Raw genomic sequence first — 22923 nt, 5'->3', positions numbered from 1 at the left:
CAGAATGTGAATTACTGTGCCAGTTAGATGATTGATTCAGCTGACCCTCCACCAATAATCACTGTTACCATGCATTTCAAAAGGAGTAATAACCTCATTGGTTAAATCCTTCCTTCCCCTTGTTTAAACCTTGAAGCTTTAAACATTTTAAAAACAAATAGCAGCAAGAATTTTAATCTGACCATCTTAGAATATTTAATGAAAATCTTATCTGTCCTGTCTATAAACATTTTACCACAACAGGACCCTTGCATCCTTCTACCAAAACTCAGTATATTCTGCTCACTTTGTTTCAGTCTGCTCATGCAAAGCAGATTTCTTACAAATACTTATGGGAGGTCTCACAAAAGAAAAGATTTTTGGACTGAAAGAGTTAAGTCTTATTCTAGTCCATTTTTTTTTCTCCCCCCCCCCCCCCCCCCCAAAAGAAGCAATATTGCACTTATTTTTTTAAACATATGTTTTTTATGTATTTATGGTGAGATAGACCAGTACGTCTCTACAAATTGTTCTAACTTGCCTTTAGTTTTAGTATGGGGCGTTCAATCACTGGCCCGGAAGCCTCCGAGCAAAGGAATTTCTGGCATCTTGGTTGGAGCTGGCACCAACCCATTTTCCTTTGTTCTTATTAAAGGAACCATAATACGCTACGTTAAATTAGAAAAAAAAAAAGAAAAAAAAAACCACACAAAACAAAAACCAACCCCTCCCACCCCCAAGTAAACGCAGAATACAGACAGAATGCATAGTCAGTGGATTACTGTAGGAAAAGATTTCCCTAATTTGACTCATTTTTCTAATAAAAGCACTATTTATTGCTGCAAAAATCTGTAAACTGATCTTTCCAAGTGACTTGAACATCTTCCCTAAGTAATTTGCCTTCATGTAGAGCCCTTCAGTTTGAAATGTCAGGAAAGGAACAGCTAGCTATCCATGCAGAAAATTCTACAAGCTGTAGCTGTCACAAATATTCAAATGCATGCACTAAGTTAAAAACAGTATGACTCCCAAATATGGTCGACTTTGATGAAGGGCAGAGTGTTCAGCGAATTCCACCTACCTAGGTAGGAGTAAAAGAAATCATACCAGCTCTCCAGATCAAGCATGCCAGAGAAGCAATCCAGCTTAAGAGCTCCAAAATATCTCTATAAACAAGTTTTTAATTCATACCATGCTGACCACAGAGCACAGTATTTTTAGTCATACAAAGTAAGTCATATCTTCTACACAGAATAAAGACCTTGCTTTTTTTTCTTCCCTCCCCTTCTTTAACCAATAATAGTCGCTCCCTGAAGGGTCTAGATAGGAACTGCAACTTAGAACCAAGTTCTTGGACTTCAAGACCATTTACCTTTTTTGATTCTTTAACCTCTGGTATCTCTAAGCTGCAGTGATTAGTCACCAAAATTTCTACTTTCTGGATGCAGGAAACAATGACAGCATAAACTCTAATGTAACATACAACCGTTAGAATTATTTTCCCTTCCCCTCTTCATCTCCTTGAAAGGAAGACTCCACCATTCATTCAGGTGTACACACAAAAAATACCAATGATTTAATGAATGATTTTCTTCTTTGGAGAGAATGAAGCAGGGAAAAGAAAAAGAGCACCAAGCAACTGAAATAGGATGCAAAAGGAAAAAAAAGTTTTAGGACTGTAATTCATATACACTTATGATGCCACTGACCTGCTCTAACAGTCCAAAAAGTGAACTTTTGCCAAATGAAAATGTGTGGCACTAACTTGGTGTAGATACCACAGAAATTCGTCTAAATTAAAATGTATTTTTTTACATTAACAACCTAGACAAAACACCAATTTAGACGGGGCTCAAAATTATTAACAGCCCTCAAATGATTTTGTTTGCTGTTCTTTAAGTCTGTTATCCTACCCCCACGTACGGTGTCATCCAACAGCTGCCGTCTAAACAGCAATGAAATCCTGAAAAGAGAGCAATGTCCTGCCATCCATATAAATGATACATCAGAGGGCAGTTACCTCAGGCAGCTCCTGAGGAAGTGGCAACTTAGGAGAGGGAACAGCCACTAATCAACCAGACCTAAAAAGGACTTCTTGGACAATGAACTTGAGATGTCAATAGAGTGTCTGGTAGATAGTTTGCTTCCTGGAAGGGGACTAGATGACAGGGGGTGGAGGGGGCCGTGGTGTCTGAAACAAAGAGGCTCTGGGATTTTAGGAATTTGATCAGTATGCGAATGCTCTCCCCTTCAAAGTACAGGAAGCTCCTTAAGACAGTGGTAAATCAGTATATCCTCCTTTTCCCTGGCAATCAGAATTACTACTAGCTGTAACAACTAGAGAAACTAATGGTATAAAAGATAATATGACACTATCTGAGTATTTTGTGATATTGTATTTATAAATCAAGCAAGCTGGAACAGACAATAATACTTTTCTCTTGGTAAGACAACAAGTGTAATGAAGTCTCTTGATCAGAGGAGAATGCAAATTCAGAAGCAGGCTTTGTGCACTTCCTACGCAGGAGAAATACAGAACTGGGAGGCAGGGGACAGGACAACATGACCCAAACAAACTAGCCTGTTCTTACACCAAGAAATCTGCAAGAAAACACTACAAAATCCTAGGGAAAAACAGCGCCAAAATATTCACACTTAGAACACACACTGTCCATAAATCCTTTTCTCTCTCAATATTCAGCAGCAGCGTAGGTTAAACACATAGGGATAGTAAGTGGGAACTTAACTTCCAAAGCTGACTTTTTCCCTGTTTGATCTTTCATAGCTCCCACCCCCCGCCCCAAAACAGTCATCTGGCTTCTGGTTTTCCACATACTGAGAAAATACTTGCAGAATAACAGTACACCAATGTTGTAGGTTAGTTTAGGTACATGGAAAGGCTGTATCTGTTCATGACAAAATAAAAATACAGTGCTACATGCTTTCCTACCTCCTAATTTATGGTTTGAAAGGAAAAAAAATAAAATCATGGAGGAGGTAAAATGGGGAATCTTAAAAACCATGAAATGACAACTAAAAATATTTTCAAGACTAACTTGCAGAAGCGAACACTTAAAATTAATTACTCAGACTAATTAATACTCAGACTAGACTTTTCCTGTGGGTAATACCTCTAATTTTAAGTACAAAATTTCAAAAGATTTAAGCATAACATTAAACTGGTAAAATATGGGAGTCAATTGATGAAACTTTTGGCATTTTAAAGTGCTGAATTTTTAAGTAAAAATTCTGCCTATTTTTGTTACATTTTTCAGAAGTACTGTATTGTAAAGGGTGCAAGCCAGCTTTTGTAGCATTATTGACCTACCAGTCTTATGGCTAAAACAGCTGCCTCTACAGATACAGAATCCACTGCTGTCTCATCCATTTCTACCTACTCAATTGCATGACAAGGACAATTCTTTTCTCTGTGCCTCAGGGTCCCCTTATATACACAGGCAGAGCTGCCTTCAAATGCAAACTTGTCCTACACGGACTCTGCAGGGAGTAAAAAGACTTCTACAATATGAATGTGATGAAAAAATTCCTTAAACCTTAGCTGGAGCAGTTTTCATCTGAAGTTTTAGTCTAATGGTCTTGCGCTCTCAAACATCCTTTCAAATCTCCAAGGACAGAAAAAAAAAGAAAAAAAAAAGTTAGAACCCTCCTGCTCAGATGCCAATACCAGAGCTAGGCTGAATTATCACCGGGACTGAAGCATATTCTGACGCACTTGCAGAACTGCAATACCTTGTGACAGAAGTGGCCTGTATGGCCACTACAGACATAGCACGTGTCTATGTGGTGGCTTGTTAGGATGTCGGACAGAAGACTTAAGTGTCTGGGGGCATTTCTCTAATGGGCTACTTATGTTACGCACACATAGAACAGTCAGCAATGGAAAATCAGCTACACCTTTACTTTTGAACATAATTGTTGATTTTTTTTTTTTTCAAGGAAAGACATAATTTGCCATGAATTTCAACAGAATTTGGGATGACACCCAGATTTAGGTACTCCAAATCTGAGTTGGTAATCTGAATTAGGATTTGGAGGCTACTTTGAAAATCCCAGCATGAACCTTCTGGAAAAAAAATCTTCTGCTTAGGTTGGTACTGTCAGTAAATTTAAAAAGTGCAATGGTATTCAAGACAAACCTTGATGCCTTCTGTAATATGGAATGTCCTTAAAATATCGAACAAAACCCCTTTTATGCAGGCATCTTTCTAACTGTTTGCTTTAAATTGGGTAAGAACAGTGTTTTATGCTACAGGGACAGAAGCTAATATTAAAGAAACATTAAAGTACATTAAAGAAATGCTTAAAGAAATACTGTAGTACTTCGTAACTATGTCTGGCATTCTCACCAACCAAAGCAGACATATTCAGGATGTACCACTGCAGCCTTTCTATAAGTTTTCAGTGACACAATGCAGAGTAAGGTTGGTTGTTTTATGCCACTGTGGCAGTGATATTTACATGTGCACCCAATATTAGCAGGCTGAAAACAAAGACAGACTGGCCTATTAAGTGGCTCCTTAATTTGAAGTGCAGAGAAAGGCTGATAGAGCTTGTTTCACTTATTTTTAAAATGACAGAACTAAATGGGGACGGGGGCAATAATTCTGCTGCAAACATAGAAGCAAGTTTTAATGAAGACTGAGCCAGACTTTCAGACATGCACACTGGAAGATGAAAGGCAATGGACATAAATTGCAACAAGGGAAATTCTTACTGAACATGAGAAAGCTTTCTTCACCATAAGGGTTATCAACATTACAACAGATTGCCCAGAAAGGCTCTAGAATAATCCTGAGAAGCCTGATACAGCTTAGATCTAACCTTCAAATCTGGTCCTCCTTTGAGCATGTGGCTGGACAAGATGATTTTCAGAGGTCCTTTACAATGTAAATTATTTTATTAGTTTATAATTCCTGTTTCCAGATTAGACCATTTTAGCTACTGCTTTCTTTTAATTGTAGTGTCACACAAAGGGTAGATGTGGTGCTTGAGGATATGGTTTAGTGGTGGACTTGGCAGTGATAGGTTAGTGGTTGGACTTGACGATCTTAAGGGTCTTTTCCAACCTTAACGATTCTATGATTCTATGAAGACATTGAATATTCCTGCTGACATGACAAAGAATAACATAAGAGAACATCACCAAATTTAAAATAATTTTGTGATCCTCACTGGTTGCGTTCTCTTCCTGGCATTACTGCAGTTTTGGAGGGTCTCATTAAAAACCTTGCCTCAGGATATATACATTAAACTATCAACCCAGGGAGAAGGCTATCCAGCAAGTCTAACCAATGTCACTTTGTAAATTTTAGAAATTATCTTGTTTTGCTATCTTTCTTACAATATGAATCACTTCCAGATGTACAAATTGCCAGGATAGTTGAACACTTTTCTCTCCCATTACTGCAAAACAGCAGTCAGCAGTAATAGCTTGGCTTACCTTGCTAGTAAACATGAGTATGAACTTGGCTCCCTTTTTGTCCGAATAGCTACTGTCAAGCAGACTTCTCCATGTGTCAGTCAGGAATAGTAAAACATTTACATTTTTCTTATAAAAAGGAATAGTTTTTCATTACAAGATCCCTTTCACTAATAGATCAAGGTACCTAAGTTTCTGGTGGTGACAGCAGGGGATAATTTCTTAGCACAGGCAGAGTTGCTAATTAATACTGCTAGAACTAGGAGCACAACCTCAATTTAAGGACTAGAGTATACTCTTTTTTTTTTCCTACCCCAAAAAAGGTACAAAGAGAAGCTGCTCTCTGCTTATCAACAGAAGTTTGACTGTTTTGGAAATATGTTTCTGGATCAAAGTTGCCTGTTAATCTTTGCTTTAGCAGTGAAAAAGTGAAAGCCTTATTAGAAGGCAGCAAGAAGCTACTGCCATGTAAAATGCAAGTATTTTGAGGGGAAGTAACATTTACTCCTTAAGCATGGCAATTCAGGTCAACCTCTTCATAATGGATGAAAATGTAAGAGAACGGCTCTAACAAAATGTCCGCCTGCAATTAAACATAATGATACTGACCTTTCTCCGAGCTTTTCCTTTGCGAGGGAGGGAAAGGGGTTTCTTGACAAACATATTAGCCACCTAACAAAATTATGTGGCCAAGTGTAACTACAAATGCTTATGTCACATACCAGAGAGCTATGAGGAGCAAGGAATTTACAGAGTATGTAAAAACTGAGAAATAACAATTTCTCAAGAAGTTCATTAGTCCTCTGCCAGAGTAAAAGCATGGTCCAAGATGGCCATTATCAGCTCCAGCAGTCCAGGCAGACTCACTTCTTTTGAAGTGTAGGTTTTAGAGCAAGTGGCAGCACTCACTGCTGCACAACCATGAGTTTTGTGACACAGGCACCAGGCATAAACTGAAAATCTTTCACAGGACGTGAAATGAGTATGCCTGTTCCATATTTCACTTGTACTAAGGATTTCAAATTGGGTGACTTCTCTTGTTCATAATTAGCTTCAATTGAAATCAATTATATTCATGTTGTAAATGATAGCTGAAGATTTCCAAAGACCTTGTATACAGTCTAAAAGGATAATTCCTTGCCACAAAGCTGACAGTTACCAGCAGACAGCAATTCTCCGGTACCATCCACAGTTCAATCAAAAAAAAAAAAAATCTTAAAATGCTGCAATTTTAGTACAGTAAGTCTGCTCAAAAGAATGGTTCAGTACAGCAAAAGGTGTGTGAGACTGAAGCAGGTTTGGGATTTTTTAATACTAGAAGGTACTCTTGCAATGCCATGGTTGTATCCCTGAGTCAAACAGAATTGAAACACTCTGTTGCATTTCAGAAATAAAATGCTAGAAGTCATCCATGGATGCTGACTCCTTACTAATCCATTATGAAGCTGTACTTCAGCAAAGGAAATTTCACATGAAACTGGGGCTAGGTAAGAGCTACTGCTTCCATTGAAAGTCTCAGAAGTATCTTTTTATTTCTGTTCTTTCATTGCCCACTCAAACTTTGAGTCACTTGGAATGCAGTTAAACACCAAGAAATTGCTGGGCTTGCCTAGGAGGTTAACACTTGCAGAGTGCTCCAGCACTCTGGTACAAGTTAGCTGCTTCACAGGTCAGTTGCTGAAACCGTATCTTCTGAATACTTACTTCCTCAACAATCTCAGTACAGAGTTACCCAGATCAGGCTGCCTATGAAAAGCAAATAAATTAACATGGCCAACTCTTCAGGAAAGCAAATTAGAAGCACTCAAAAAAAATATCCCATCTGCATAGCCGTAAAGGCAGTAAACTCGATAGGAATTCTGACAAACAGCTAGAAAGGGAAGGAAGCATCTTCAGCTATTGCAGCTATTTCTGAAGTGAACATCTGACTCTACATTCAAACATATGATCTGCTATTCACTAACAAGCTCCAATATTATTTCAAACCAACTAGGAGGACAAGAGGTACACAGAATCATTGCAGATAGAAGGGATCTCAGATTGTCAATCCCACCGCTTTACTCAAAGCATAGTTAACAACAGCAGGCTGCTCGGAATTCTGTACAGTTGGGTTTTGAGTATTTTAGAGGATGAAGCAGGCACAACCTTTCTGGGCAACCTGTTCCAAAGGTCTGACCACATTTCAAAGTAAAAAAAAAAGTTATTTTCCTTATGTTTGAGTGGAATTTCCTTTATTTCAGTTCATGCCCATTGCCTCTTCACCAGGCACCACTGTGAAGAGTCTTCCTCAGTCCCCTCATCAGGTATATATTCACGGATATGATCCTCCCACAAGCCTTCTCATCTCAAGGCTAACCAGTCCCAGCTCTCTCAGCTTCTCCCATTTCAGATGCCCTAGTCCCCCTCTGTGGCGCTTCACTAGACCCACTCCACGATGTCCAACTAAATCCCTAACGCAAGGAAGCAAGAATATGAAGAGGCTATTTCAGATTTTTTTTTTCTTTTATTTTGAGATCTACAGCAAAATATTTGAAATCAATGCAGCTTTTTGGAGTCACTTAAGAATACAAATTACTGATCCTTTTTGTGATTATCATTTGTTTATCTCGGATACCAGATCAATGACACTTACAGCAAAGGGTAAGCAAGGGGCAGGATCTGTGTGGCAAGATCTCAGGTGCCACCTGAACACAAATTTATTAGTTAAAAAAATCCTGCCTATCACTAATCTCATATTCTCTTCCTAATAATGACAGTTTTGGAGGAGAAAGAGATAATGCTGTAAGGCATTCAAAAAGCTCTAATTAGAAATCAGGTCAACTGTAAAGTAATCCTAGCTGCCACTTGCACCCAAAATAAGACAAACACACACGAGGCTATGATAAATCCAGTACAACATCCCTCGTATTATTCACTACAGTAATATGTTTCATTATATTACTGGATATCTAAAGAAAGAATTCAGAAGAGCAGAAACCTAACTCCTACTTTTTGTTTCTGCACTGATTCTTCTTCTGGAAATTTCTGAAAATTTATACTTCAACAAGCTTTGTATCTCTTGGTACCAGAGTAAGTTGGGCAGTCTGAATAGAAAGAAACAGCAGCAACTACTTTGAGAAGTTTGGCTCCCTTCCATGATGGAAGGAATGTGCATGTTCAGCGCTAGAACTTCCCTAAACTTATCTTGGCTACCTCAGAAAAGGTTTCTCACTGTCACACAGGCAGTAGACTTACAGTTGCTAGCATATCTAGAAGGCAAAGACAACCTTCAACACCAAGTTGAGTACTAGCCTTTCTGCACCAAGTGTACTTCCGATCAATAACTTCCTCCTTCTCAGGAGGAGGCATCCCCTTAGGCATAGGGGGAGGGAAAAAAAGGGAAAAAAAAAAGAATTCTGTGCTGTGGATTTCCCAAAGACCATCTTCTGCTTGCTCCAAAAGGAAAGCCAGGAAGAAGAAATTATGATATCAAAATTGAATGACTACCGCATTAACTAAACAAAAGAATACGGAAGACAGCCATCCCTGCAATACTTGTATGACAAGGCTCTGTTCTCCCCATCTGAACAAAAACCCAGGAAAAAACCCCAACCATTACTAGATTTCAGTTTGAACTCATATGAAAAAGCCCTTTTTATGTGCCTTTTGCTAATGGAAATCTGTCATTTTCTTCTCTGATCAAGCTTCTTTCCCTAAAGCACTGTGTACCAGCATCTTAGATTGTTCATCCTTGAAAGCACATTTTGTCTACAATTTCTGTCCCTTTATTAAAACTCACTCTGAAGTAGTAACATTTGTATTTCAAAGAGGACCAATCTACCATATGCTCACCAAAAGGTAGGCCCTGGTTCTACCATATTTCACATTTTTCCAGTGAAGAAGAGCTCTGTAAAAACTTCATGTATAAACTCACTACCTCAGTACCAAGCTTCCAGAATGAATATCCCTTTTACAACAACTTCTGATTTACCTTCTGAAATTGCAATGCATATTTCTATACTTTTAAATTTAAGTTAAGTCAGCAGCCTGCCTTTTTTTTTTAAGCCACCATTCACTATTATATACGGATATTTGAGGAACCAAAAGGGCAAGCACCAAACAACCAACCAATGCTCACAGCACATTTAGACAAGAGTGCTTCACACCATTTACTATGGTAAGGCCCTTTTTAAATAAACGTGTGACTCACTGTTTGTTTTCTTCACCAGGAGGTGGAGTCTTGCCATGCCCCTCCATTACAAAATCCTCATGTTCCATCTGCAAAGGCAAGCATTGCAGGTCAGAAATCGGTGGAGCAAAACGCGCATCACCTAAAGTGGCCCTTTTCCATATGCAACAATTTAAGACAGCCACTTTATTGCAGTGGCTGGTCCAGAACAGACCACGTAGTTTCTTAGCAACATATGCACATCTCCAACCCCATTGCTATGGTATCATTTTATAGCACAATTTTCAGAAAAGTCTTACAAGGGAAAAAGAATTATTTAATGGCTGTAGCAGAAGACTATCAGTCAGGGTATCTAGGTTCTATGTTTTGCTCTGTTAGGGACTTCCTTTGTCATTCTAAATAAGTATGGCTTCTACCACTTCTTCCTTACATATAAAGCAGGAATTTAAAAAAATTTACTTCTATCAACATCTCTGGAGAAAAATCAGAATTTTCAAAGAAACTTATTAACCACAGACAGAAACTGCTGTGAAAGCAGAGTACTTGCAAAAAATAACTTTTCTATGAAAATGAGACTTCCACTGCACACGCATAGCTTAGTTAGCAGAGTAAAAAAAGAGGCCTAAGGGAACCTCAAATAGATGCTGTTCCAATGACAACATAAGGTAGGCATTTCCTTTGGCTCATACGCTAAAAGATTCCAAGGGCACTAAGGAAGTTTTCTGTTTAATTGTTTGCTTTTAAAATACACTTTTAGCATACATTTTCAGTAATTTCTTTGGCCGGAAAGCATAATTACATTATATTTTATCATTAATTAACTGCATAGTCTTCATTTAATTGCTTCATTTGGCCAGAATTTCTTGCACAGGTAGCAAAATATTCTTCTTTTTATACAAAAATTCAACACATGCACTTAGTATTTTATATAAACATCCAGATACAGAGTTAGCAAAGCTCTACTTCATGTGAAGCCAGCAAACAGGCCACACTGCAATACTCAATAAGCCATACAACAAAGCAACTAAATCATGATCACACACAAATCCATGATCCACTACATTAAACTGCAAAGAGGAGAGAAGCACTATTCAGTCAGTAAAGATAATGTGGTTTAGTCCGTCTTTGAAGGAGCAAAAAAAACCCCAAACCAAACCAAAATCCAGCAGCCGTTTTCCCTTGTGCCCCTACCCTCCCCCCAAGCGAGTCAGGTTCACTCATTTGTACCTTGATCCTGTTGACAGGTCAAAAATACTGACAAAAAGCATTATCTGCATATTGACTTCTAAGAAGGATAACAGAAATTACATTATTTGCCTGCACAGACATGGCCCGAAGCAAAACCACAAATAAACCAAGAAACTGATGAACTATAAGGTGGAAATGACATCCAGAAGGCAGTCAAATATATGTAAGGTATTTGCACATTTGTAAACATGTACCCATACAACTCCTAGTCAAAACAGTATTTTCATTTAAAAGCAGTGTTTGAAAGCAACAAAATTTTGCATTACAGTTTTGTAAATAACTCAAATTATCAGTGTATTCCTACCATATCAGACATACTGAAACCTATTTGCACCTCGTCCATATCTGATTCTCGAGAGCTCTAACATTTGGACTCAGAACTGTCTAGCTGAAGAGAAAGGTATCATTCCACTAATTCTGTTGTTGCGGACGTTAAAACACAAGAGTGACAGCTGGTAAAATAGCTACAGATTTGTGGCCACATAACAAAACAGCATAGTTCCATGAGTCAGGGTAACTGTTTGAGAGTTACTCTTACACAGCCTGAAATCAGGAGGTATTTTAGCCTGTTGCTGGTATGAGAGATGTACAATTCATGTGAATGGTAAGCAAGGGAACAGTTTGTGACCAGTACCAGGAAGAAAGATGAAATACAACCTTTGGGAGTAAAGAAGCACTATGTACAGTATATATAGTGCTAAACTAACAAGATTCCCATATAAAAGAGAAATTCAATTTAATGAAGCTGTAGAAAAGGAGAAGTCATAAAAACCAAAGTATGAAATGGGAATTATTTTAAAACAAACAAAAATTTAGAAAGGACCAGGAAATGAGAACTGGAACATCTAGTAGAGTATCACCAGGACAAGGCAATTGCTGAAGTACTGCTAATAAAACCATTGGTTTAATATGAATTTTATACGAAGAATGCTAGTGACATAGATATGCATGCTAGATGATAATGTGTCTGGAACAGCTATCAAAATTACCATTTCAAAGAGAAGTGGGCAAATAATTAAGAACAACAAATCACCTGAGCTGGATTGTAGGTCCAAGGCACAATCTGCTTTAAAGCAATTAGAAAAACTCATCTACTTTAAGAAATGCTAATCAGCTTGCTCTACTTCAGACAGTATCTGAAATTACTAAAATCTGAGTTGCAAAAAACCTGAAGAAGATATGGTAGGATTATGTCAGCACTGAAAAAAAAAAGAGCTGGGCTTCCTGTAACTTAGAGAAAGGCAATGACAAAGTTTGTCGTGAAAAGTTCACCAAGAAAATTAGTCAGAGTGAGAAAGTACTCCTGAATGTGGAAACTGTTCATACACAAAGATTAATTGGTAGGTTTTCACTGATAAAAAAGCTAACAGTAAAATGCACTAAGACACTAAAAGAGGACGTGGGAACTTCAAGAAACTGAGCATTAGTGAACTAGAAATAAAATACCTCTTTTTAGAATGGGGGAACAACTAGAACAGTAGGAAACAGTTGGCTGGTCAGGCTCAGAGGATAATGGTCACTGCATTGTATGCTGCGTGGAGGCTGGTATGAAGTGGGGTGCTGCAGGGGTCTACCCTAGGACAAGTTCATTAAACACCTTAACGAATGACTTGAAGGGCTGGTAGGGTGTAGTCTGGTCAGAATTTTAATACTTAACTGGGGTGAAGAGGTTCAGTCAACAAGTCCAATAGCAGGGCTGCCATTCAGATGGACCTAGGCAGCCTGGAGGAAGAGACCCTACAGGAACTGTATGAATTCAGACAGGACAAACACAAAACCCTGCACCTGAGAGGCCCTGGCAACAATACAGGCTGGAGACTGACTGGGGAGCAGTTCTGTGGAAAAGGTCTTGGCAGATCACAAGCTGATCGTGAGCCAGCAGTGTGCCCTGGCAGGAAAGGTCAACAGTATCCCAGGCTTTATTAAGAAGAGCCTTGGGCTTTATTAAGAAGAGCCTTGCCAGCAGATGAGGGAACTGATTATCGCCTCTACTTAGTGCTTATTATTCCAGATATGGTCTAATGCACCTCATTTTGGGGCCCCCAGTACAACAAATACATCCATAAATTGGATGCAGTAGGACACCAAGATGCTCAGGTGGCCAGAGTACTTGCCCTGTGAAGAGAGGCTGAAAGAGCTGGGCTTGCTTAGCCTGGAGAAGAGACAGCTTTGGGGAGACCTAACAGCAGCTTGTCTGTATCTACAAGGAGGTCAGCAAGGAGTCAGGTTCACCACAGTGGTGCACTGTGACAGAACAAGAAGCCGTGAGTTGAAACAAGTCTACACCGGATATGACTATTTTCACCATGAGGACAGTCAAGGATTGGAACAGATAGCCCAGAAGTTTTGTAGTCTCCTTGCTTCAAGGTTTTCAAGTCTTCAAGGCCAGACTGGATAAAATCCCTCATAACCTGGTCTGACCTCACAGCTGACCCTGCTCTGAGCAGGTCAGACTAGAGACCTCAGAAGGTCCCTTCCAACCTGAATTTCCCAGCAATCCTATGAACACAAGAACAGATTCAGTTTGATGTTGAGAGGTAATATAGAGGAGAAAAAAACCCTACCAAATTCCGAACCCATCAAAATGCCAAAAATAAAACAACCATCAAGAAAAACTAAACTATGCCAAACAGTAACACAGATGCTGAAATGACTGTAGTAGAACCACGGTATGCCCTCTTTTAGAATACTGTCTGTGAGTTGAGACAGTGCAGGCTCAGAACCCCTCCACAACACACTAAAAGTGCAAGAGCTCAGAATAAAGAAAGGTCTGAGGCAGAGGGAAGACTTTACATGAATAAAATCCAACACTTGGACTGCAGAACTCCCTCAATGCAAGACAACACGTGACTGAGGCATACATAAAAAAAAGCAGTTTGACAGTGTTGTAATAAATACCACCCCTTTGCTACCACAATACAAATAAAGCCTAACCCACACACACAAAAAAAAAACCAACATAAGAGGTTATACAATTATTTGAAAAATATACTGTTAAGCAGACAAGAAATTAATTGTACAAACATAAATTGCAACAGTGAATTTCACACGTCCTTGTGGATTTTGTGTTTTATATATCTATGTGAATGAAGATTTAGTTGTGTATTAAAGGATTACAAAACAATAGCAACACAAGCTTTTCTGTTTCTGGCAATGAGATCATTTTTACAAAAGGAAAGGGGAAGTTGTGTATACAAGATCATTCCACAGGCCTCATCCAGTGCAGCAATTTTTGCATTCATCTCTTTGCAGAACCTTGCCTCTAACTTTCTTTTGCTTGCCTGCATATGTTAAACAGTTTCATGATCAGTGATCTATATTTTTCATTTTGAAATCTGCAGGTTTTAAATTTCTGCTGGAAAATACTACACAGTTTATTACTTTAAAAGCTTATTCTAAAATTTTTAGAACATGAAATATCAATTTTCCAGCTCTCTCTGGCATTTAAAAGTAGAAGTTGCTTTACTGGGTAGTTCATCTTAGTTCAAAGAGAGATATCTGACAAAGAGCCTTCTGAGAATAATTAATACAAACTGCCCCAGTAAAATTCCATGGACGTTGTTTACATTTTCCTAAAATTAGTTCTTAGGCCCAGCTATCTATTCAGTAGAGCTATTTTTGAGATTTAAAAAAAGTACTTAAAAACTAAAATATTTAGGTCTTATTTTCCCAATGGCAATAGTAACAGCCCATTACAGGAAGGATGAGAGTATGGTATTTTAAGTTTTTGATTAAGTGACTACCTGAGGATGAACTGAAGAAAGATGGAGCACATTAGAGCCACTATTAGATTCTTCTTTTTCTCGTCCACCCAGTTCTTATAATACTCCTATGCACATTTCTTCCCCACAAGTCTCAGTTTCTCTTCACTGTACCATCACCGTACCATGTCCGGCACTCTCTTAGTTCTTTAAGGAAGCTGGAGCCCAGAGTCCTCACTAAGTTTCAGCCACACACAGCATACAGCAACCACAACAGATCTGGATAACTGCAAGCTGCTGTGGTCTCTCTTGACTTACACCATAGGTAGGAAATACAGTTGTCCTGAATATGTAGAAAAACAGTGTAAGGTGGAGGTAAGACAAAACTCTTGAACCTATTGTATTTCTCCCAAGGAAAGAAGAAAAAGTGGAATTGCAGAAGATCCGAGACACTTTAGTTTCTCTTAAAAGGACTGCAGAGGGAGCCATTGATTCCAAGAGCCAGAATCAAAGGAAGCATACTCCACACCTGTTTCTCCTGGCAAGCGATGGAGAAGGCTTCAGGCTTCTGACAACTGGAAGCAGGAACCAGAAATAGTCCTTTAAACAGCAGGGGGGGAAGTCAATAAAAACTTGCATTTTTAAAAACAGGAACCTCAAGTTGTTGAACTCCGTATTTTATTATTCCAAAGCTTTTTTTCCCTTAAAAATCCAGGCATCTGTGAATATCCAAATTTTGACTGAAGTTTATACACTGAGTATTCTAAATAATAAAAGACAAATTGTTTTATGTAAGTTAAAGAAGCTACTCACATTTAGACACTCAATACTTAGTTTATTATGTCTAAGCTCCTTCTGGTAGATTTTCTAAAAACCTATTACTTTTTTTCCAGAAGTGCAACACCTGTTACTACAGTTTCACAGTACTCTTTCTAAAAATATCTTCAGAGAGACCCTATTGGATTTGATTAATGCATAAACCTAATCTGGAGTTCCTAGATAACGTCAGCAACGCTTTGAAGGGTCAGAAAGTTTGAAGGGCAAAAGCCTCATCTTTCCTGAATCCTGATGTCAGAAAGCACATTTTCCCACCAAGATTCAACACCTTCATTAAATATCCTAGCCCACCAAAACTGAACTGAACATAAGAGAAACCAAACATTTTCTCAGGGGAAAAAAGACGACAGATGCTTATAGAAACCCTATACTTATTTTGAAAAGCTATTAATTTTAAAGAGTATTTTGTCTTTTTGTCTGCATCAGCTATAGAAACATACTAATGCAGCTTCACCAGACAGCTACTATCACTACCTTTTCCCACTCATTTAATAGTTCCTTTTCATAGCTGTGATTTTTTTTTCTTTTCTATTTTATAAAAAAAGACCGCAACAAGCCACCTAGGCAAACAGGAGATGAAGACTCTCTCAACATTTTTCATTCACTAGCATCTCAAGCACACCTGAACTGAAAACCTTTTCTAGCATACACTAGACTCCGGTGAGGACCAGCCAAGGTCAAAAGCTGCTTTCTGTAGGTTGTGGCAATTTATTTCCAGTGCTTTATGTTACCTGCTAATTTTAACACAGCCTACTGCAGACCCAGTTTAAGACTGATAAATTTGGTGTTTTGTCACAACTACTGCTTTAACACCAGTGCACCTTCCCAATCATCATCAGCAACAGAGCTACTCTAAACAGGCCATCAGCATTTCTTTTGTCACGCTAATACTTGCTTTAAGCAGAACAGCACAACCTAATCATTAAAATCCAAGCAATTAGTCACTAGTCACTACTGCTAACAGTGGTAGAAGCCCTATAAATGCCAAGCAGTTAGAAGAACTTGTCAGAAATCTCAGAGACAATCCGAGGTCTAACAAATGTAATCAGTACTATAAATTAAAGAAAAGCTGAGTCACCTCTCTGCCTGGCTTCATTATAAGCACTTTGGACAAACTGCATTGGGGAAAATTTTACTCATTAGCAACAGATTAATTTCAGCACACAGGTGAAGGCATTAAAAAAATCACCTTAGAAATAGTGATTTAAACTTAAAAGAAAGAAAATAGGAAAAACAGCTCCTAAAATGAGAAAGAGCAAAGTTTTTTTTCTAAGCCACACAGAGGAAAGTCTTAGAGACAAGATATGCATTAAGTTATCTGAATTTTTGGTCTCTTTCAGGATTTTGTTGTTCTGTACAGTATTGTGATGTTACTAAATCTTCATTGGAACCTATTTCTACCAGTTTTTTCCCCTCTCAGTTTCACCAAAGCACAGTCTTCGTATATAAAATATACCAACAGGAGATGTGAACCGCCTCCTAGCCTGCTCACTATTTTTTGAAGTTTCTCATCAGCATCTAGATTGAGCATTTCAATGGTATTATCACCACAGAATCCTGATTTTCCTGTTAGTAAAAAGAGAAGTGAAAACTCGCTAATGTAATCCTACTGCTAAGTCGCATATCATATTCAGTACTCCCTGCTAATCATTTTGAACGTTAATACACTTAAACCGCACACAGTTACTTTTATAAATCATTATTCTAGTACCTATGTTTGGTATACGCAGCCTAATGGTACTTTAATTCCTGTCTCAGTTAAATGTTACAACATAACTATAAATGTCAACATGTTAATATATACCATCATTAAACTGTGCATCACCCTTATAGAACAATAGAACAGATTATCAACAGTGATTCAATCATTAAGATTAGAGAAGTTCTATAACTCAGAAGATGTAACTTCTGTTTCACCTAAATAAGCACCAAAGCTTCAGCAGTGGTTAAAAGACTAGGAAGATTTGCTTCTACCTCCATCACTAATCAATCACTTACAGAAATAAAAATTACATAGAAAATGGGCCATAGGTTAAAATATTTATGTTATCTAATATTCTGTGAAATGCCCAGCAGCTTAACACCAATTCCCTGCTAAACCTAAAACAAACAGTTTTATGAATATCATGAAAACAACAGACACACCAGAAATGCTACAAAGGTCAAGACCCTAACTACGTTTCATACTGTATAGATAAGACAGTTTACTTAATATTTTTTTCTTTTAAAAAAACACATTACTTAGCTGCAAAGTATTTCAAATACAACAGCTCATCTATACAGATAAAATAATTCCTCTGAATCCTGCTCTGAAGGCAGTTTGAACTACCTACTTGTTTGCAGCAAGATACTGTTTTGCCGGTAACACCTTCAACCACCAAAGACGTTTAAGTCATCCTGTCATACCATAACTTGTGTATCTAGAAATGCCATTTGAGAACTTCAACTCTGAAGCTGCCACAGTAACTTTGAGTAACAGTTCAGAAATCTCAGACACAAAATGCATAAAGCGTTTGAATGTAAGCAAAAGTGCTCTCCTTTTCCTGCACCACAGTTGTTGATGCACTCCATCCATTTCTTAGTGTGTTCTGTACAGAAATATGCATCCCAGAAAAATCTGAATTTAGTAAGACACAAGTAATTCCCATCTTTTATTTACCTATTTGTATTATACTTCAGCTAAAGACTGTTAGCATTTCCCAAGCCATTAATTCTTGCTAACTTCTGCAACTTTAAAAAAAAACTTTTACACTTCCATAACAAATTTTTTACACTTTCCATTGAGGGGAAAAATCTGACCTGAAAGCCCTTGAACAGTTCACACACACCCCACTATTTTGAACAGCCACTTGTATGCAGCCCAATGACTCTGTTTAGCCAACTCATTTTACAGTTAATTTACTATTTATGGTGCAGACACACATGAACAAGTTATAGCAGTTTAAACTGACATCTGTAAGTGGCTGATATTTTGATGTACACATTAACCATTCTGCAGAGAAGAGAGAAAACATGTTAAGTGCTCTCTTCCACTTAGATTTGGAAAGCTAGATGATTAATTCCCACCAAAAGGCAACAGGCACAAACAATGAAAAGGATTTTAATGGCTCAAGAAAGCAGATGATAATCAGAATTACTGAAAACTAAATTAAACTTCTGCACTACACATTCAGTCACCTTCAGTGCCACAAATACTGTTTTCTCCTGTTTGTTAGGAGTGACTGAGTGACATAAACCAGGCACACACAGAGAGGTGCTGAAATTATTCTGCCTTAAGAGATCTGACCAGACAGGTGAGGAAGAGAAAGGACAACTAACTTTCTTTTCTGTGTTCACAGAAATCTATTCTGTAGATTCTAAACACATAGAAACTACCAGTGGCCGAGAAAGTTCCTGAGCAACGAACAGATGGAGGCTGAGGGCAACTCTGTTCTAAGTATATATTAATTCTGCTTTAAGCTTGTCTTAGGCATCCACTTTTGATCACTGTCAAAATGGAGAGGGAATACAGGCTATTCACACTCACTATGTACAGCTACTTTCCAATTTCTCCAGTTATCAGAATGTAAATCCAAGCTCATTTTAGTCACAAGGGAGCCACTGAAAATGCTCATTGCTTGTACAGTTTTTCCAAGTTTCTCAGGATATTAAAACTGTTAGATATGTGACAAGACTGCCAAACCATTAAAACTGACACTCATCTCCGGGGCAGAACCTGGGCTTTTCTTGCTCACGTATATTACAACTTGTCCTCAAAACAAACTCAAACACCACAGGAATAAGCTATTTCTCTAGGAATCACACACAGAAACTCTGTATCTGTTGAAACCTACCAATATGGTTTCAGAGTACTTCTATAACATTTCTTAGCAACCTAATTCCATACAGGCTTACTGCATCTGTAGCCAACTTTTACATTCTCCCTTCTTCATAATACACTGTCTTGCCTACTACCCAAATGCCTCAGTGAACAGACTTTAAACAAGTGACAGGAAACACTGACATGCTTTTAATGTTGCTTTCACCCCCAGGGGAACAGATATTGTACAATGCCTTTTTGCAGAGTTCAAATGTCCTTAGTTGTCCACACACTCTTATCTACTGTAATAATGAAGACCATCACTACTATTTTTAGTGTCAAGAATAAAAAAAGGTCTTCTCCACAAACACCACCTCCACTTCTTCCACACCCAATGAGAGGAGGAAAAAATTCTGAGGAACTGAAACAAGTACAGACCCATCTAGTTCAGAAACCGAAAATGAAGTTGTCCTTGTAGGGTCATGCAAATGTATGAAGTCAAGAAGACCAGCACATTTTACACCTTTCAATGACTCAGACAAACTAAGACTACAGATTATTTCGAAGGGTAAAGTAAGGTTTTACGGTCTGTGGCTCAAATTTCACCTAAATACCTATCCCCTCAGTCTGCCCTGAGATAGTAAGATTGAAAACATTTATCAATATTTGCACACCTACAAGGTTTTGTTTCAAGTGGCTGATTATATAGAACTCTGTCACATTGACATGGACTACAGACACTGCCAACAACTCTGTAAAGCCAATACTGCATGGAAAGAGATCAAAGGGCAATATTCTGAAAAGGTAGAAACCCCTCATATTGTGTGCCAATAGTACACCTGCATGAGAAGAGACACTTCATAACCAAAGCCCCCAACTGCCTCTGCCTCCAAAATCATAGTGGGACTATACCACATTAGCTCTCAAAAGCAGAACTGCTTTTCTTAATTTTTTAAGCAAATATTATTTGCTTTTTTTGTCTGTTTTGAAAAGTATTATAAACTGCTGTAATTAACTGAAGAAGAGATGCTATTGGTTGAGGAAAAAAACTAACAAGAAAGCATTTACAAAAAAGACGAACCTTTAAAAGAATGGAAAGGGTAAGTTTAAACAGTTTAAAGACTGTTAGAAATCAGACACACACCTGTTCACAGCAACGACATTCCATGCCATTACATTTCCTCCACATGAACGGTATAGATGAAAAGGTTGGATCAAAGGACTGTATGATGACAGTTCTTAAAGATCTCAAAGTTAATTTGGCAGATGATGGTATTTTCCAAGGGAAAAAAATACAACATTGTATTAACCTTCTATTTTGCACTTCAGGGTATTCTAAGATCAGAAAACAGAGAGAGTAATCTTTCAGTTTGATATCTATATTTGGGCAGTACTTACTATGAGTTAAGTAGGCTTCAAATGAGTAATCCACGTTGTCTCTGTAGAAAACAGTACACCCAACCGGCAAAATCTTGCACTTGGTCCTGAATTTCTTTTAAAATGTCCAAGCAGCTTAGCTATCAACAGCATTCCTCTACAATAATTCAAGTAGCACTGTTTAATTTCACATTCTTTTTTGTAAGCTCCTCAACAATTTTACCTTGTTTATAACTGCTATTCTATAAAGCCAGTAGACCCTGATAACGTACTGTACTGTTTATGGCTGGGATAGAGTTAAACTTCTACATAGTAGCTAGTATGGCACTATGTTTTGGATTTGTGCTGAAAACAGTGTTGATAATACAGGAATGTTTTAGTTATGGCTGAGCAGTGCTTACACGGAGTCAAGGCCTTTTCTGCTCCTCAGTAGCCTGTAGCTACCAGCCAGTAACCTGGGGGTGCACAAGAAGTTGGGAGGGGGCACAGCTAGGACAGCTGACCCAACTGGCCATATGATGAGCTCACCAATAAAACTGAGGTAAGAGTGTGGGTAGATGTTGGCAGGGGCTGCCATTGCTCAGGGATTGGCTGGGCATCAGTTGTTCAGTGGTGAGCAATTGTTTTCATTTTGCATCACTTGTTTTTTCCTGGGTTTTGTTTTCTTCTCTCTCTGTTGGTTTTTTCCGTTGCCTTTTTTTTAAAAAATTATTAAACTGTCTTTATCTCAACCCATGTGCTTTCTCACTTTTAACCTTCCAATTCTCTCCCCCATCTCACTGGGGGGAGGGGGGAGTGAGAGAGCAGTTGTGTGGTGCTTACTTGCCAACTGGGGTTAAACCACATACCATAATTACAGCTCTTTGTTACAGTGCCTTGAAATTTTGAAATTCAAAGTTATAAACTCACAAGCAGGCGTTTTTTTCCCTACGCAGAAAGGTCCAACTGTGTAGTGTTTTGTAGGAAAGTATTATTCAGTTCTTTTGTTAGCCACGGTGTTAAAGTTCAAGAGAAAAACTAACCCAAAATTTCTGCTCCCCTTGATGGACTATGTTAATTTATTTTTAAAACAAGAGGAGTATGCCATAACATTTTTACAAGCTTTAATAATATATCATTAAAAGGGAGGACTACTTTATTAACTTCAGATTTAAAGTAACTTCATTCTTTACTGAGAGATTAATGGATTTTTTTTTTAAATACATGATGTGCAGAGATTTTGGTTTTGAAATTACTCTCCTAAGGACTTGTAACATTTTCAGGTTAGAAAAATGAAGCTAGGAGAGCATGATGAAGCTGACATCAGTTTCTGTTGTGAAAGACCGTCTTTGTGCTCAGACCAGTTCTTAAGCTGCCACCTTTCAGGAGAAGCATGAGTTGCCTTGTTAGGCAAAATCTCTCTCTACTTCTGAAAGACTGTACAAGATACTTTATACAAAGACTCTAGGAACTTAGTGTAGTTCTAGGTCAGCATTAGAAAGATTAGATGCTCCTACAACTCATGTTCCAGAAAAATGATGGAAACATACCCTCTGTATCATGGAACAGAAACGTTGGAAGCTCCATGAGTAACCCACCAGCAGACATCAAAACAAATAAATACATTCCAAAAATATGATGAGCAATTTAAAAAAAAAATCCAACACAAACCAACCTACTTTCCTGGACCTAATGGAGAGGCAACAGCCACATGAGCGAACTGAAACCTACTCTGACTGGTCAGGTATTCACAAGAAAGTACACTGAGGTTGAAGGTTCACCTCTTCATAACATGACAGAATTTTCAAGCGTAGCAGGGATTCATACTGCGGAGAAACCATCAAGTCTGAAAGGACCATGCACCAGGTCAGTACTAGACTGGAAAACGGCATTTTTTAATTACAATGACAAAGCATTTTGTTCATTTCATTACTGAATAGGCCTTCAGCCTGAACGTTTTAAATTATTTAGTGCCATCTGAAAAGAAATCCAGTTCTGTATCACTAAACAGTACTATAAGCCCCAGAGATACAGGCATCAAGGTTTTGGATGCTGTGTTAAGTTTAACTACCCAACTAAGATTTTCTTTTTACTATATTAATTCTAAATCCCACACAATAGGAGCACCAGCCTAATATATGTTTCTTTATTCTCAACATATATGAAATAAAAGCAAGTGAGTAAGTGTCATATACTTTTTAACCTTTCCATCACCTCTGTGTGAATGCTTCAGGATGAAACAAACAAAAAAAACCTATAGCCAGTGCTGACAGAGTTCTGCAGAACAATTTAAACTGAGGGCAAATGCTAGTTTGTAATTAGACACCAAGAGGCAAGAAAAATAAGAATTAACCAGGATGAGAACAGAGAGGCAATAATATAAGTGGAAGATTCA

The 22923-nt window shown here is 38.1% G+C and overlaps 1 protein-coding gene across 11 annotated transcripts in view; it reads right to left on the bottom strand.

Moving 5' to 3' along the window:
- TNRC6B (trinucleotide repeat containing adaptor 6B) overlaps window positions 1-22923 on the bottom strand; it is a 135744-nt gene that overhangs the window by 85584 nt on the left and 27237 nt on the right. For 2 of the 11 annotated variants that reach the window (XM_075077816.1, XM_075077807.1), the window contains exon 4: window positions 9609-9676. The exons of the other annotated variants lie outside the window; for them this stretch is intronic. In XM_075077816.1, coding sequence (XP_074933917.1) covers window positions 9609-9676 — 68 coding nt within the window. The remainder of the gene's footprint in view (window positions 1-9608; window positions 9677-22923) is intronic. 11 annotated transcript variants of the gene reach the window in all.

Source organism: Phalacrocorax aristotelis, chromosome 1 (assembly GCF_949628215.1).
Source record: "Phalacrocorax aristotelis chromosome 1, bGulAri2.1, whole genome shotgun sequence".
In the NCBI taxonomy this organism is placed as follows: Eukaryota; Metazoa; Chordata; class Aves; order Suliformes; family Phalacrocoracidae; genus Phalacrocorax; species Phalacrocorax aristotelis.
The sequence above is the reverse complement of the archived record's forward strand: the minus strand, read 5'-3'. Positions and strand labels throughout refer to the sequence as shown.